The following is a 15,965-nucleotide window of genomic DNA, read 5'->3' on the forward strand; positions in this document are numbered from 1 at the left end:
ATTCCTGCTTATTTTTTTTTTTCCTCGCGCTGGAATGATCTGCGAGCCACCCCACTTTCCCTACAGACCTACGTGTGCTATTTACTGCTTTATGCTTTAGTAGCACAAGAGGCTCGCACAGTTGTTCTCAACTTCGATGCCGTCTCTCGGGAGAAGAATAAACTTTGGCACGATCTGGGGAGATCTGCTTTTTCCTGTTTGGTGGTTGTGGCGTTATTTTGCGGGTTTATTTTTCCCCCGAGGCGGGGATGATGGGGGACTCCTTGTTTGTCTCTGCCCTCCCTGTATCCCTTACACCCCTCAAGAAGGTGCTGCCTACTCCCTTCATGAGCCGAGCCGCTCACCAATCTGCTCTTTTCTCTGTCACCAGCTAACTAGCTCACGCCCTTCCTCCCTTTTATTCTTCTTTGCCCCGCCCATGCAGTCGCGCGCCCTCGCTGGATCTCGGGGAAGTGGGGTGAGAGTGTGGAGTTGTGTCTCGGCAGGAGTTGCTCCCCTCGCGGCCGCAGGGGGATAAAACAGCAGCGCTCGGACCTTGTGGAGTTGCTTTAGGCGCCCAGACGCCTGTTGTTCGGAGCCCGTCTCTGCTGGAGAAATCATTCTCTCGTTCCGGCTCTGCTCCCTGCAGGCGGAGGCGCGGGGAGGGGGAAGTCGTCGCCATCTCCCCGGCGTGCGGCGGTCGGCGGGAGGGGGAGGGGAGGAGGTAGGAGGGGGTGAGGCTCAACATGATGGCGGCCGAGGCTGGGGCTGAGGAGGGCGGCTCGGTTACCTGCGCTGGGATGGTGGGAGCCGTTGGCGGAGCTGAGTCTGAGCACTACCCCACCTTATGCAGGGGCAAGGAGCTGGGGCCGCAGGCCCCCCTCCTGGTGGGCTCTAGCGGGGACAGCCCGGGCGCCAGCGGTCCGGCTTTGTGCTCGGCGCTGGGGCTCCTGGCACTAGGCTCGGGGCCTGCCCCTCTAGTGTCCGGAGGCGGTGGCGCCGTGACAGCAACTGGCCAGAGGCCGGAGGTGTCCGGAGGGGTGCTGCCCCCACCCGAACCCAGCAGTGTTGCTTTTCCTCCTCCACCGCCGCCACAGCCACCTTCCTTGGCGGGGGGGCTGGGGACCATGGACGAAGGCGACTCGCTGGATGGGCCGGAGTATGAAGAGGAGGAGGTGGCCATCCCGCTCAGCGCTCCCCCCACGAACCAGTGAGTAGTGCTTTTATAAAATTGAACTCCTGATTTATTACCAGAATGAAGATCTGTCACCTTAATATTATAAGCAAACACCTAATACACTTAACTTCCTTTTCTCTTTTCCAAGTACCTCAGGAAAATGGGAATACATTTTAATGTGACTAATTTTCTAGCAGTGGGAGGAGTTTGTCAATACATAACAGATTCTTTTTATTAAAATACTCAAAATCCCAAAGTATGATTGATATTTATCTTTGATCCTTGTAAGGGTCTAAGGTGGCACTGCCAAGTTATAGGTTCAGGATACAGTAACAGATGCCAGATCAACAGCTTCAGGGATAAACAAGCTATTGCTAAATATAGGTACAGTAATATATACAGATCAGTAGTACAGTTATCCGTGTTGTTACAACAACACACCCAGTAATTCTGTAGTACAATTGTCCGGGTCAAATCAACAGCAAGTCCAATAATTTACCAATACTGGGCTAGACTTAATATCCAGGAGTGCAAAGGCTTACATAACCATGGTTATCGGGCAGGGTGGCAGGAAGCAGGGCATGGCTTCTTCGGATGAGTGACACAGCCCAGCAGATGGGCTCGGGGAATTCGGAATTCCCTGATCGGGCCGTCCTATTTAATTGTTGAGTTGCGGAAGCACTATCTGGACATGTTAACCAATCATCGCACATCCTACCTCTGTTCCAGTTCTCTCCTTGGCGTGCAGGGGGCATGCAAATACTGTGTAAGGCAATGCTAGCCCCACAGTCCTGAGTGAGACTGACTTAATGATTGTCTGTTCAGTGCGTGCTTTTTGAGTATAGAAGTAGCGTGTTTATGCTGTAGCTTAGTGGTAGGTGGGAGGCACAGGATGCTAGGGAATAGAGCGGGCAATTCTGTGTGTGTTTTGGTCTTTTTCTCTGCACTCTCTACCCCATCTGCAAAGCTCACTGCCAGAGGTTGATGGCAGTCTGAAATGGTGTTACAGAAATGCTTACAAAATGAATGATACTTAATTTAGTAGTAAACCAGTGATATGTGAAATAGTTTAATTGTTTATGTATTTGAATAAAAATCTTAAAGTTCATAAGATATATCTTAACGTTGCATTAAGATGGCAGAAGCAGTTCCTGTATGTTCCAACACCATTCATATTTTCATATGGTGTTTCTTTAAGCAGTGAGTGATTTTCAGTTTGAAATGGAAATCGGTTGAAATCAAAAGATATTAACCTTACAAGATGAAATAGGTTGTCAAAATACTGTCTTGTTAAAACAAAAATCCTACCCACAGTAGATGTATTCTTACAGTCACTCTTGGTATCTGTTGAGGCAACATATTAGTGAGAAAAAACAGTTGAACATAGAGAGGTCGGTAGAGAAATATTAAACAAACATGGTTTGAGTGAAAGTAAAAAATGTTTTGTTTCAATGTAGTATGAAGTTATAGTTTCTTCAGATAAGTCTGTCAGAGGTAGCAACTCCAGAGTTCTACAGCATTTGTTTATTTCAGTAGCTAATAAGAAAACAATGTTTTTCTGAAAGTGTATAGTTTTACATTAATTATTGAAGGCTGTACTCTGTACCAAAGAACAAATTTGTGTTGCATTGAAAACTGAGGGAAAATACTATTGTCACATTTGGACTCTACAACCTCTCTGGGCAACCTGTGCTCAGTCACCCTCACGGTAAAAGAAAGTGTTTCCTTATGTTCAGACAGAACCTCCTGTGTTTCAGATAGTGCCCATTGCATCTTGTCCTGTCACTGGGCACGACTTAAAAGAGCCTGGCTCTGTTGTCTTTGCACCCTCTCTTCAGGTATTTCTATATGTTGATGAGATCCCCCTGAGCCTTCTCTTGGCTAAACAGTCCCATCTCAGCCTTTCCTCATGGGAGAGATGCTCCAGTCCCTTCATCTTCATGACCCTTTCCTGGACTCTCGCCAGTATGTCTGTGTCTCTCCTGTACTGGGGAGCCCAAAACTGGACACAGGGCTCCAGATGCGGCCTCATCAGTGCTGAGTAGAGGGGAAGGATCGCCTCCCCGACCTGCTCGCAACCGCTCCTCCTAATGCAGCTCAGGATACTGTTAGTCTTCTTTGTGGCAAGGGCACATTACTGGCTTGTGTTCAACTTGGTGTCCACCAGGACCCCCAGGTCCTTTTCTGCAAAGCTGCTTTCCAGCTGGTAAGCCCCCAACACACATACTAGTGCCTGGGGTTATTCTTCCCCAGGTGCAGGATTTTGCACTTCCCCTTGTTGAACTGCATGAGGTTCCTGTCAGCCAATTTCTCCAGCCTGTTGAGGTCCCTCTGGTATATCAGCCGATCCTCCTGGTTTTGTCATCCACAAACTTGCTGAGGGTACACTCTGCCCCATCATCCAGATCATTAATGAAGATGTTGAACAGGACTGGTCCCAGTATTGATCCCTGGGGTATGCTGCTAGTTACTGACCTCCAACTAGACTTCATGCTGCTGACCACTGCCCTCTGGGCCTGGGTGTTCAGCCAGTTTTCGGTCCACCTCACTGTTTGCTCACCCTGCCCATATGTCAACAGCTTTTCTATGAGGATCTTATGAGAGATGATGTCAAAAGTCTTCCTGAAGGCTAGGTAGACAATATCTACTGCTCTCCCCTCATCTACCAAGCCAGGCATTTCATCATAGAAGGTTATCAGGTTGGTCAAGCAAGACTTCCTTATGGTAAATCCATGCTGACTACTCCTGGTGATTTTTTTTTTTTTTTTTTTTCTTGTCCTTCACATGCCTGGAAGTGGTTTCCAGGATTAGCTGCTCCATCACCTTCCCCAGGGATTGAGATGAGGCTGACTGGCCTGTAGTTCCTTGGGTCCTCTTTCTTGAAGATAGGGGTGACATTTGCTTTCTTCCAGTCTTTGGGCACCTCTCTCAATTGCCGCGATCATTCAAATATTATCAAGAGCGGCCTTGCAGTGGCATTGGCCAGCTCCCTTGGCACTCGTGGGCGCATCCCATCAGGGCCCGTGAGGTTATGTATGTCCAGTTTGCTTAAGCATTCCCTGACCTGATCTTCCACCGAGGGTACATCCTCCTGGCTCCAGCCTTTCCCCCTGGTCTCTGGGACCTGGGATTCCTGAAGGCTGGTCTTGCCAGTAAAGACTGAGGTGAAGAAGGCATCTAGTACCTCAGCCTTTTTCCACATCCTGTGTCACCAGGCCCCCTGCCCTGTTCAGCAGTGGGCCCACATTTTGCCTAGTCTTCCTTTTGCCACTTGTGTACTTACAGAAGCCCTTCTTGTTGCCTTTGGTGCAGGTGATCCTTGAATATTAACCAGCTTTCTTGGGCTCCTCTTCCCTCCAGGGCCTTATCTTATGGAACTCTTCCAAGCAGATCCCTGAAGAGGCCAAGACTACACTCCTGAAGTCCAGTGTTGTGATCTTGCTTTTTGCTCCCCTGAACTCTGCCATCTCATGGTCACTGCAGCCAAGGCTGCCTTTGGCCTTCGCATCCCCAATGAGCCTTTCCTTGTTTGTGGGTATGAGGTCCAGCAAAGCACCTCTCCTCGTTGGCTCCTCTGTCACCCCTGTCAGGAAGCTGTCATTGATGCTCTCCAGGAACCTCCTGGATTGCTTATGTCCTGCTGTGTTGTTCTTCCAGCAGATATCGGGGTGGTTAAACTCTTTCTTCTCCCTCCCCCCCCCCCCCCCCCCGTGGACATGAGGCTAATTCTAGCTGTCTGTAGCTGTGATGTAACTTGATTTTAGTGTATGAGATTTCTCTTCTGTTTCACAGTTAATGTGGTTAGTAGGTAACCTTTTTTCTTCAGTTAACGAGTGTCTTTTACTAATGCCTGTTCTTGAAATGTAGAAAGAAGATAAAGGGAAACACTTTTTTTAAGTTGCTGTGTATTTTGCTGATTTGTCCAGATCTTATAATTTGTGTACTTACAGAATAGAATTGTATGTAAATCTGGTTTTATTTCTGTCTGAATAGATGGTGTCAGAAATGTTGTTTAAAAAGAATGTTTAGGAGCAGCAGAACAAAACTGTACTTTAACCTTATATTGGAAGTGAAGCAGTAAGTAAACCGAACATAAGCTTCCATTTATATATGCACTTCAGATTTGGAAAAATAAAAGTGGAACTGCATTTGATGCTGGAAAAAGTTTGAAGAGGAATTTTCTGGGGTGTGTGTGGTGTTTTTTGTTTTGGTGGTGTGCTGGTTTTTCTTTTGGTTGTGTGGGTTTGTGGTGTTTTTTTTTTGTCAGTACTTTTAATTAACAGCAGTTGAAGGTTATTTAATCTAAACAGTGAATAGAGACTCTTAATCTGTACTTTATCAAGTATTTATTTTGTTGTATATTGTTTCCCAGAACTTTAACACGAGGCTTATGCACTTTACCTACTGGCCTACCCTATTGAGAAGCATACCATCATTTCTTTACCTTTTGTCTTCTTTTTGGACTCAATGCTCTTAAAGGTCTTTTCCAACCTAAATGACTCTATGATGATTGTGGGTTTTTTTGTTTTGGGTTGTTTTTTTTTTTGGTGGCTGGGGAGGAACACTAAATTTGCTGTTAGGGGGCATAGATCTCTTCAGCATAGGACCACATCTGTTGTTTCAGCTATGAATTAGGATTCCTGCAGTAGTTCTTCTGTTTCCCCCATATCTCATATCTTCCTTTTTCCTTTAAAACAACAAAACAAACCCTTGATATTTATCTTGCTGGTGGGCACAGTAAGAGAATGGAGAAGGCATCTTATTTCAACATTGTGTTTGTGTTGCATAGAACTATCCCAATGAAACAAGAATTCTGTGTTATTCTGTGTTCCTCTAGATTATAGTCAGCACCAATAAAATTTTACTGGTTCTTGACAAGTTCCCTCTACTGTTTTATATACTTTCAGGCATAGAAAAAAAGTTAATTTTTTTTTCAGGGATCTATCTTTAAATTATGTTTTATATATTTATAAATATACTGTTTATAGTTGAGGACCATTATTAGGGGACCTGCTTGCTGAAACTTGTTACTTGAATTAGTCTGGGATTATATCTGTTAGAATAGCTATTAGCAAAGGCATTGAAGAAAAGTACTAGAAAAGCTGAGGTGGATAAACATTTTATTAAATTAATATTAATTTGTTACATAATAATATAAATATATAAAAATTATATATACTATAAATTTAATAAAATTTATTAATATTTTATTATTTTCTGTATCGACAACTTTCCTCCTAATTTCTTCTGTAGAAGCTCAAGAATTCATCTTGTCTTTTTTAATTCTTTCTAAGGTAGCTAACAGTGTTGCTTAACTTTAAAAAGGTACACATTAAAAATGATTAAATATTTATCTTTCTATTAATAATTAATGTATAGAAACCAATGTTGCTAAATAAACCTGTAAGCTGCGCTAACATTTGAGGAAAGGTGTAGTCAGCTTGCTAGGGCACTCAGTGTACCCATTCAGTGTTCTGATACGTTAGTTAGAAGTCTGATTCTTGCAGTGATCACGTTCTAAAAAAAGTTATTCTTATCTTAATGTTCAACTTTATATTTTCAACAACTTCTTGGGACCAATTTCACATAGAAAGAATTTTTTTTAATTAAAGGTTGATTGTTTCATTTTGTTAACACTGAAATTGTAATACTTATTCATCCTTAAGTGGGATTTGAGTTTATGTAAGTATGAAGTTTTCCTCGGGTTGGAATATGTATGTTAATGTTAAGGTATTTTAGCTATATATAACTGTATTTAAAGAAAAGTTGAGTGTGTAACTATATGGGAATATTTAAAATCTTAGTTTGCTGTTAAGGTATCCTGTCATTGGCTCAGCAGGGGTGGGTATATATATTATTTTCTTGTTAATACCTACTTATAGATATTTGGAAAAGGGTTTCTTTTATGAACTTCCCCATACAGAGTATGTTGCTTTATTTTTCTGGGATAGTTTCTGGAAACTGAGGTTAATGATGCATTTAGATTTAGCTAACATCTGATAATCAGCTTGGGAATCTATGGTGATTCTGTGTAGTTTGTATAAGCAGTTTTTCTATAAATAAATAAAAAACTAAGTCTACCCGTTGTTTTTTTTTTTTTTCCTGTAAAATTACGCATATGTATGTACACATTCCCCTATATGTAGTATCCCCCGAAAAGGATATTATCTGTGGCTTACTCATTGGGTTTTGTTTGGTTATTTTATAGATAACATTTATATATAGAAAGTTTAGTGCAATTTAAGAGGAACCATAAATCAATTAATTCCTTTTCCATACAACCATCTCTTAGTAGAATAAATAACACTGAAGACTTTGCAAGGTCCAAGCTTGAATATTTGCTTAGTCCAGAAGATTAAGGAATGGCTTGCATTGTCTTGTTCAAACTACAACCAGATTTCTATACCCTTTCTTTTTACAAAGATTTCTGTACTTCCTGAGCATCCGTGGAGGGAGGGTATTTTTTGATATTCTTTCTACTCCTTGGCAATCTAAGGGATGCTACAGAAGTGTCTTTATCTTTCCAGAAGCAGAATGTAACAAATAACCTCTGTAGTAATCATCTTATTGTTTCTAGACTTGAATATAGAATGTTTTATTTATACCCATACACACACACATACACACACTTAGTAGAATTGTGAGGCTGCAAGTCATTCAAAACAAGCATTGAGTTGGATAGTTTACATTCTATTTGTTCTTTTCTTAGTTCAACATGCAGTTCTTCTACATCACACTATTGGATTCAGTGTGTATATGGATCGTACTCTATAGGCAATTCCCACCTGTTCCTATTGCAGGTGTGAAGCATTGGACATCTATTGATTTAGGCATTGTTTCTGTCTTGGATTTTAGTGTATAAAGCTCTAAACTTCAGAGTTTTCTAATTAGAGCAGCAGTTTTTCACTGAGACGTACCTCACTAGTGAGGCATTTTAGCATCAAAGATTAGGTGAGAGTGGAGCACAACATAAAAAAAAAAAAAACCAAAAACCAAACCCCAAACCAAAACCACCAAACCCCAAAACAAACCCAAACCAAACACAAAAAACCACCTGTGCTCGGTTAGTTTGGGCTCTAATCCAGAGCTGTGCTGCTGACTGGGAGGTGAAAACAAAGATTGGTATGAAGGTACGGTTCAGCACTAGTAGAGGCAGGGATTCTATATTTCAGTCCCTTGGAACATTAGTGTTGCTTCCAATGAGCAAAACTGACTGAGTGGGTAGAATAGTAAAAGGATGAGGAGAAAGTCCAAGAAGGCTAGAGGTAGGAGAGGATGAAGTGCAAGGAGAAAGTCAAGGAAACATTGGTACTTTTAATGAAATTGATGACAGACAAGACAAATAACACTTTAGAAATTCTTAACCATTGCCAACAGATTTTCACAACAGTATTAATATTGTTTCCATAGGAGCATTGCTCCTAATTTAAACAGAAAAAGGCATATCTTTGACCTGAGGGCACAAGAATGAGGCACGTAAAAATGAGATGATACTTGCTAAGAACTTTAATGAGTTCCAGCATTCATTTCGCAAGCTGAGCTTTCAGTAAGAAAATGTGAGCTGCTTCAAGAGCCTATTTAGCTAAACTTCACCTATTAATTGGTGTTTTGTGGTTTGGTTGGGGTTTTTTGTTTGGTTGGTTTTTTCTCTCAAAAGGCAGTCAATGTTCTTTTTACTAAAAAACCCCATCTATATATATATATATATATATATATCAGGTAGGATTGGAAGAAATATTTTGAGTTGCAAAGCTTGATATTATGCTGTTGTTGCATGTCTATTTTAAAGCTTATTACAGTTTGTCCTTACAGTACTTGAAACGTTTAGAACCTTGCTTTAATGAAGTTATTAAAATGTATTACCTTTTGAATGTACACTTATTTCGCCTTCTATTCTTGTTTACTATTTTTGTTAAGATTTATTGAGGTTTTTGGTTCATCTGTTTTGTGTAAGTCCATAGTTTGTGTATGTGCTGGAAGTATTTTGATGGCTGGTATTAGTAATGTGTACAACTCCCTCAGTTAATGGCTTGGCACAGCTGGCATACTGAAGAACGTCTATGAGAGTGACTTTCTATTTCAGTTGCCTGGTTCCTAATCTTGAAGTGCAACAGTGTTCTATTTTTCTACATACTGTTTCAAAGGGGTTTTAGAACAGGTAACTGAGAAAAGCATGCTTATTCTTTATTAGGCTTATATTTGCTTTGTACCTCCACTTAGAAAAACGTATAGGGATTGAAAAAGGATTTAAAACCTCATTTTCCTAGAAGAGTGTGAAACACTCTTAATTTTATGTATGCTGGATAAAGGATAATGGACAATTGCTTGGCTTTTTTGGTTGTGCCCACATTTTATTTTTTTTTAGTTTCAGGTTACTTTGAGCTCTTTCGTTTTGTTATCTTTCACATGCATCTGTCCGCTGTAAAAGTTGAAAGGTTTGCAGAGTTTTTTCTGTCAGGAAGTTTTGTAAAGTGGAGAACTGCAAAGACCCAGTTAAAAATTGGTAAATAACAAGACAGAGGAAGGCAATAAATTTATTAAAGTATGAGTGAAATCTACCTTAATTAAATTTTAATAATGCACATAAAGGAAATAATGCAACCTTGCATGATATCTGCGTAAATCTAACAAAGATGGGACAAAGTGTTAAAAGGCATAGTTTGGATAAAAAATGATGATGCTAAGAATGCAGTTACCATTTTAGGCTGAGAAAAACTAGAAAGTCTAATATGAAGCTTGAACAGTGAAATATGAACATCAACTATTCAGCTATTAATTATCAGGGATGGAAAGCAGAATTAAAAAAAAGAAACAAATGAGAATACAGGATATCTTGGTTGTGTTCTCCCGTCTTCATGAAACTGTTCTTGAGACTTCTGTATGCTTGTGCTGGTTTTGGCTGAGAAGGGGTTAATTCTCTTCACCCTAGTGCATGAAGTAGTCAGGGACCTTTCCGGCTTCCTGTGCTCTGCCACTTGGGTGGGAGGCTGGGAAGGGTGGGGCCACAGCTGGGGGCGGCTGACTCCGACTGGCCAATGGCATGTTCATGCCATACCATGTGACACCATGACAAGTATATTGAGGGGGGGCAGTTGTGGCTTGGGGGTGGGTGGCTGAGTCATGTGTGGTTTGTTTTGGTGGTTCATTCCCCTTCCCCTGACCCGGGTTTCGTGCCTCTTGTTTTCCTTTCCATTGCATTTTTGTTGTTTTTTTTTTTTTTTTTTAAATTTTAATTATTAAACTGTTCCTATCTCAACCCACAAGCGTTAACCTTCTGATTCTCTCCCCCATCCCACCGGTGGGGGAGTGAGTGAGCGACTGTGTGGGGCTGACTTGCTGGCTAAGCCACAACAGTCTTTTTGGTGTCCAATGTGGGGACCAAGGGTTAGGGATAATAACAGCTGCTGGTCACAGCACCATGTTCTCATTTTTGCAGTTGGTGTTAAAGACTGGTATTGGTCTGTTTAGTCTGCTGTGTTCTGCTGTGATTAGTAATGTTTTGCCTATGAGAGTTGTTATGCAAACAGTGGTTTTCAGCTTTATCTGGTATTTGGGGTTTTTGCTGAAACTGTTAGGGTACTTCGGGTACCACCTTGTTGAGGCAATTAGCAATTATACCTCCTCCTCTGAGAGATTTTATATGGAGGAAATACAGAATAATACCTTTGCAACTTTGTTCTATGATGTCTGTGCCTTTGTTACAACAACGTTTTTGTATCTTGAACATCCTTGGGTGGTTAAGGTGCACTTATTGTTAGTTTTTGGGCATGTTGTTTTGGTTTTGACTAAGCAACTTAATATCACCCAGAAATCTGCCCCAAGGCTTGATAGTTACGAGTGACAGGGCATGTGGGATAGCATGGGCAAATACCTAGGGCAGTGGGCACCGCCAGTGTTTTGGAGTTTCACCCCCGAACAAGTGCAGAATCCTAAAAAACTAGTAGAATATTTGGAGAAAGTATGTTGTTACGCTGGGAACTCCAGAGAGGCACAGATAACTGCAACATGCTGGGGCCTGGCCCATGGCTACCGAGCCCTGCTCAACAGTATTCAGTGCCCCCAGGGGGAAGAGAATGTCTCTGGATTGAAATGCAAAGTGACTTGCACTGTAGACAATCCAGCCCTGACAACAGGCACTGCAGCCACTCAAACCCCCACAACAAGTACCGTAGCTAGCTCAGAAAATAAACCCGTACCAGGATCAGTTGCCCCCATACACAAGATGAAATATTGGAAGCAGACATCAACTCGTTTAGAACGGGATGATGAAGAACCAGGGCCATCGCGGGGAGAGGAGGGAGAAGTAATAAATGAAATAGAGACCACCCGATCCCTGTCCTTAAGCGAGTTGTGAGATATGCGAAAAGATTATAGCCATTGTTCAGGTGAGCACGTTGCCACCTGGCTGCTCCAATGCTGGGATAATGGGGCCAGTAGCCTGGAACTAGAGGGAAAAGAAGCCAAACAATTGGGATCCCTTTCTGGGGAAGGGGGCGTTGACAAAGCAATTGGAAAAAAACCACAAGCCCTCAGCCTCTGGAGGAGACTCCTGTCTGGAGTGAAGGAAAGGTATCCCTTTAAAGAAGATGTTACATATTGCCCAGGAAAATGGACAACTATGGAGAAAGGCATCCAGTATCTAAGGGAATTAGCTGTGTTTGAGGTGATTTATGGTGACCTGGACGATCAACGGTCATCCAAAGATCCAGATGAAGCCGAGTGCACGCGACCCATGTGGTGGAAGTTTGTACGGAGCGCACCATCTTCACAGGCAAACTCATTGGCAGTGATGTCCTGGAAAGATGACGAGACACCAACGGTGGCAGAGGTGATAGATAGACTCCGGGATTACGACACAAATATCTCTTCCTCGCTCGTCTCTGCTGTGGAGAAACTATCCCAAGAGGTCCAGCAACTCAAAGATGATCTGTCCTACTCCCCACCTCGACAGAGCAGTGTCTCAGCTGTTAGGAATAAGCGTCCTTTGGCTCAAAGAAGGGGATACACACCACGGGCCACCCTATGGTTCTACCTGTGTGACCACAGAGAGGACATGATGAGGTGGGATGGCAAGCCTACTTCGACCCTACAGGCACGAGTACATGAACTGCAAGGAAGAACAGTCACTCAGGGAGGCTCTTCCAGGAAAGCTGCTGCTCCAGTTTCCAGCGAGCAAGTCCCCAGACAGAGGAGTAGAAGCGCTGATTTTATTTCTAAGTGTAATAGAGGGACTCCTGATTCACATTTACAGGAAGTGAGTTGTGACTGCCATGATCAGGACTAGAGGGGCCCTGCCTCCAGCCGGGTGGAGGAAAGGGATAACCGGGCTTACTGGACTGTGTGGATCCAATGGCCTGGCACGTCCGACCCACAGGATTATAAAGCTTTAGTGGACACCGGCGCACAGTGCACCTTAATGCCATCAAACTATATAGGGGCAGAACCCATCAGTATTGCTGGAGTGACAGGGGGATCCCAAGAGCTAACTGTATTGGAGGCCGAAGTGAGCCTCACTGGGAATGAGTGGCAGAAGCACCCCATTGTGACTGGCCCAGAGGCTCCGTGCATCCTTGGCATAGACTACCTCAGGAGAGGGTATTTCAAGGACCCAAAAGGGTACAGGTGGGCTTTTGGTGTTGCTGCCTTGGAGACGGAGGAAATTAAACAGCTGTCTACCTTGCCCGGTCTCTCGAAGGACCCTTCTGTTGTGGGGTTGCTGAAGGTCGAAGAACAACAGGTGCCAATCGCCACCACAACAGTGCACTGGCGGCAATATCGCACCAACAGAGACTCTCTGATCCCCATCCATAAACTCATTCACCAACTGAGGAGCCAAGGAGTGATCATTAAGACCCACTCACCCTTTAACAGTCCCATATGGCCAGTCCGGAAGTCTAATGGAGAGTGGAGGGTAACAGTAGACTATCGTGGCCTGAATGAAGTCACTCCACCATTGAGTGCTGCTGTGCCAGACATGCTAGAACTTCAATATGAACTGAAGTCAAAGGTGGCCAAGTGGTGTGTCACAATTGATATTGCTAATGCATTCTTCTCCATCCCTCTGGCAGCAGAGTGCAGGCCACAGTTTGCTTTTACTTGGAGGGGGGTCCAGTACACCTGGAATCGACTGCCCCAGGGGTGGAAACACAGTCCTACCATTTGCCATGGACTGATTCAGACTGTACTGGAACAGTCCAGAACACCTTCAATACATTGATGACATCATTGTGTGGGGCAACACAGTGGAAGAAGTTTTTGAGAAAGGAGAGAAAATAGTCCAAATCCTTCTGAAAGCTGGTTTTGCCATAAAACCAAGTAAGGTGAAGGGACCCGCATGAGAAATCCAGTTCTTAGGAATTAAATGGCAAGATGGTCGTCAGATTCCAATGGATGTGATCAACAAAATAGCAGCCGTGTCTCCACCAACTAGCAAAAAGGAAACAGAAGCCTTCTTGGGCGTTGTGGGTTTTTGGAGAAGGCATATTCCAAATTACAGTCTGATCGTAAGCCCTCTCTATCATGTGACCCGGAAAAAGAATGATTTCAAATGGGGCCCTGAGCAACGACAAGCCTTTGAACAGATTAAACGAGAAATAGTCCATGTAGTAGCTCTTGGGCCAGTCCGGGCAGGGCAAGATGTAAAGAGTGTGCTCTATGCTGCAGCTGGGGAGAATGGCCCTACCTGGAGCCTCTGGCAGAAAGCACCAGGGGAGACCCGGGGTCGACCCCTAGGGTTTTCGAGTCGGGGATACAGAGGGTCCGAAGCCCGCTATACTCCAACTGAAAAAGAGATATTGGCAGCATATGAAGGGGTTCGAGCTGCTTCAGAAGTGGTTGGTACTGAGGCACAGCTTCTCCTGGCACCTCGACTGCCAGTGCTGGGCTGGATGTTCAAAGGAAACATCCCCTCTACACACCGTGCAACTGATGCTGCATGGAGTGAATAGGTTTCCCTGATCACCCAGCGGTCTTGAGTAGGATACCGCAGTCACCCAGGAATCTTGGAAGTGATTATGGACTGGCCAGAAGGCAAAGATTTTGCATTATCACCAGAGGAGGAGGTGACACATGCTGAAGAAGCCCCACTGTATAACAAACTGCCAGGAAATGAGAAGTAGTATGCCCTGTTCATGGATGGGTCCTGTTGCCTTGTGGGAAAGCACCGGAGATGGAAGGCTGCTGTATGGAGTCCTACATGACAAGTAGCAGAAACTGCTGAAGGAGAAGGAGAATCACGCCCGTTTGCAGAGGTAAAGGCCATCCAGCTGGCCTTAGACATTGCTGAACGGGAAAAGTGGCCAGTGCTCTATCTCTATACTGATTCCTGGATGGTGGCGAATACCCTGTGGGGCTGGTTACAGCAGTGGAAGCAGAGCAACTGGCAGCGCAGAGGCAAACCCATCTGGGCTGCCACATTGTGGCAAGATATTGCTGCCCAGGTAGAGAAACTGGTTGTAAAGGTACGTCATGTGGATGCTCACGTCCCCAAGAGTCGGGCCACTGAAGAACATCGAAACAACCAGCAGGTAGATCAGGCTGCCAAGATTGAAGTGGCTGAGGTGGATCTGGACTGACAACATAAAGGTGAACTATTTCTAGCTCTGTGGGCCCATGACACCTCAGGCCATCAAGGGAGAGATGCAACATACAGGTGGGCTCATGGTCGAGGGGTCGACTTGACCATGGATGTTGTTGCACAGGTTATCCACGAATGTGAAACATGCTCTGCAATTAAGGAGGTGAAGCGGGTTAAGCCTCTGTGGTATGGGGGATAATGGCCGAAATATAAATATGGGGAGGCCTGGCAAATTGACTATACCACACTCCCACAAACCCGCCAAGGCAAGCACCATATGCTGACAGTGGTGGAAGCAACCACCGGCTGGCTGGAAATATATCCTGTGCCCCATGCCACTGCCCGGAATACTATCCTGGGCCTGGAAAAACAAGTCCTGTGGCAACATGGCACCCCAGAGAGAATTGAGTCAGACAATGGGACTCATTTCCGAAATAACCTCATAGACACCTGGGCCAAAGAGCACGGCATTGAGTGGGTGTATCACATCCCCTGTCACGCACTAGCCTCTGGTAAAGTTGAACAGTACAATGGGCTGTTAGCGTACTTTTTAGGAGCAATGTTGGGTGGAACATTCCAACACTGGGATACACATTTAGCAAAAGCCACGTGGTTAGTCAACACTAGGGGATCTGCCAATCGAGCTGGCCCTGCCCAGTCAGAAATCCTACATACTGTGGAAGGGGATAGAGTCCCTGTAGTGCATGTGAAAAATATGCTGGGCAAAACTGTCTGGGTCCTTCTTGCCTCAGGAAAAGAAAAACCTATTCGTGGGACTGTTTTTGCTGGAGCTCCTGGGTGCACTTTGTGGGTGATGCGGGAGGATGGAGAAATCTGATGTGTGCCTCAAGGGGATTTGATTTTGGGCGAAAACAGCCAATGAACTGAATGGCACAATGAGAACTGCTATATAGTACTGTGTGTCATCTCTGTGTTCTATCAGTGATATCATAGAACAGGCCTCCCAATCCACGGAAGATCAACTTTGCTGCACTTCGCTTGTTTCATCAGTGATGGAATCATGAGTGACTCGGTATGCAGCAGCCCAACGCCACACACACCATCTCTCCCACTCTGAAAGACTGATACAACAGATGGAGCCCAGAGTCATGGACTGGGTGAACTCAGTGGGCCTTTTTATGGACAGTTTGCAGGAAAGGCCCGTACTACACAGACATCATTTCCTTTGGTTATGTCAAAGGATGGGAAGGGGAGGCGTGGTTGTTAAGGTTG

At 44.2% G+C, this 15,965-nt stretch overlaps 1 protein-coding gene across 3 annotated transcripts in view; it reads left to right on the forward strand.

Moving 5' to 3' along the window:
• Positions 1–687: 687 nt before the first annotated feature.
• The window catches only part of LOC135310854 (ras GTPase-activating protein 1-like), a 137,524-nt gene continuing 122,246 nt past the window's right edge, over positions 688–15,965 (forward strand). For all 3 annotated transcript variants that reach the window (XM_064439911.1, XM_064439912.1, XM_064439913.1), the window contains exon 1: positions 688–1,189. In XM_064439911.1, the coding sequence (XP_064295981.1) occupies positions 726–1,189 (464 nt within the window). In that variant the 5' untranslated portion in view covers positions 688–725. The remainder of the gene's footprint in view (positions 1,190–15,965) is intronic.

Source organism: Phalacrocorax carbo (genome assembly GCF_963921805.1).
Source record: "Phalacrocorax carbo chromosome W unlocalized genomic scaffold, bPhaCar2.1 SUPER_W_unloc_3, whole genome shotgun sequence".
NCBI lineage: Eukaryota > Metazoa > Chordata > Aves > Suliformes > Phalacrocoracidae > Phalacrocorax > Phalacrocorax carbo.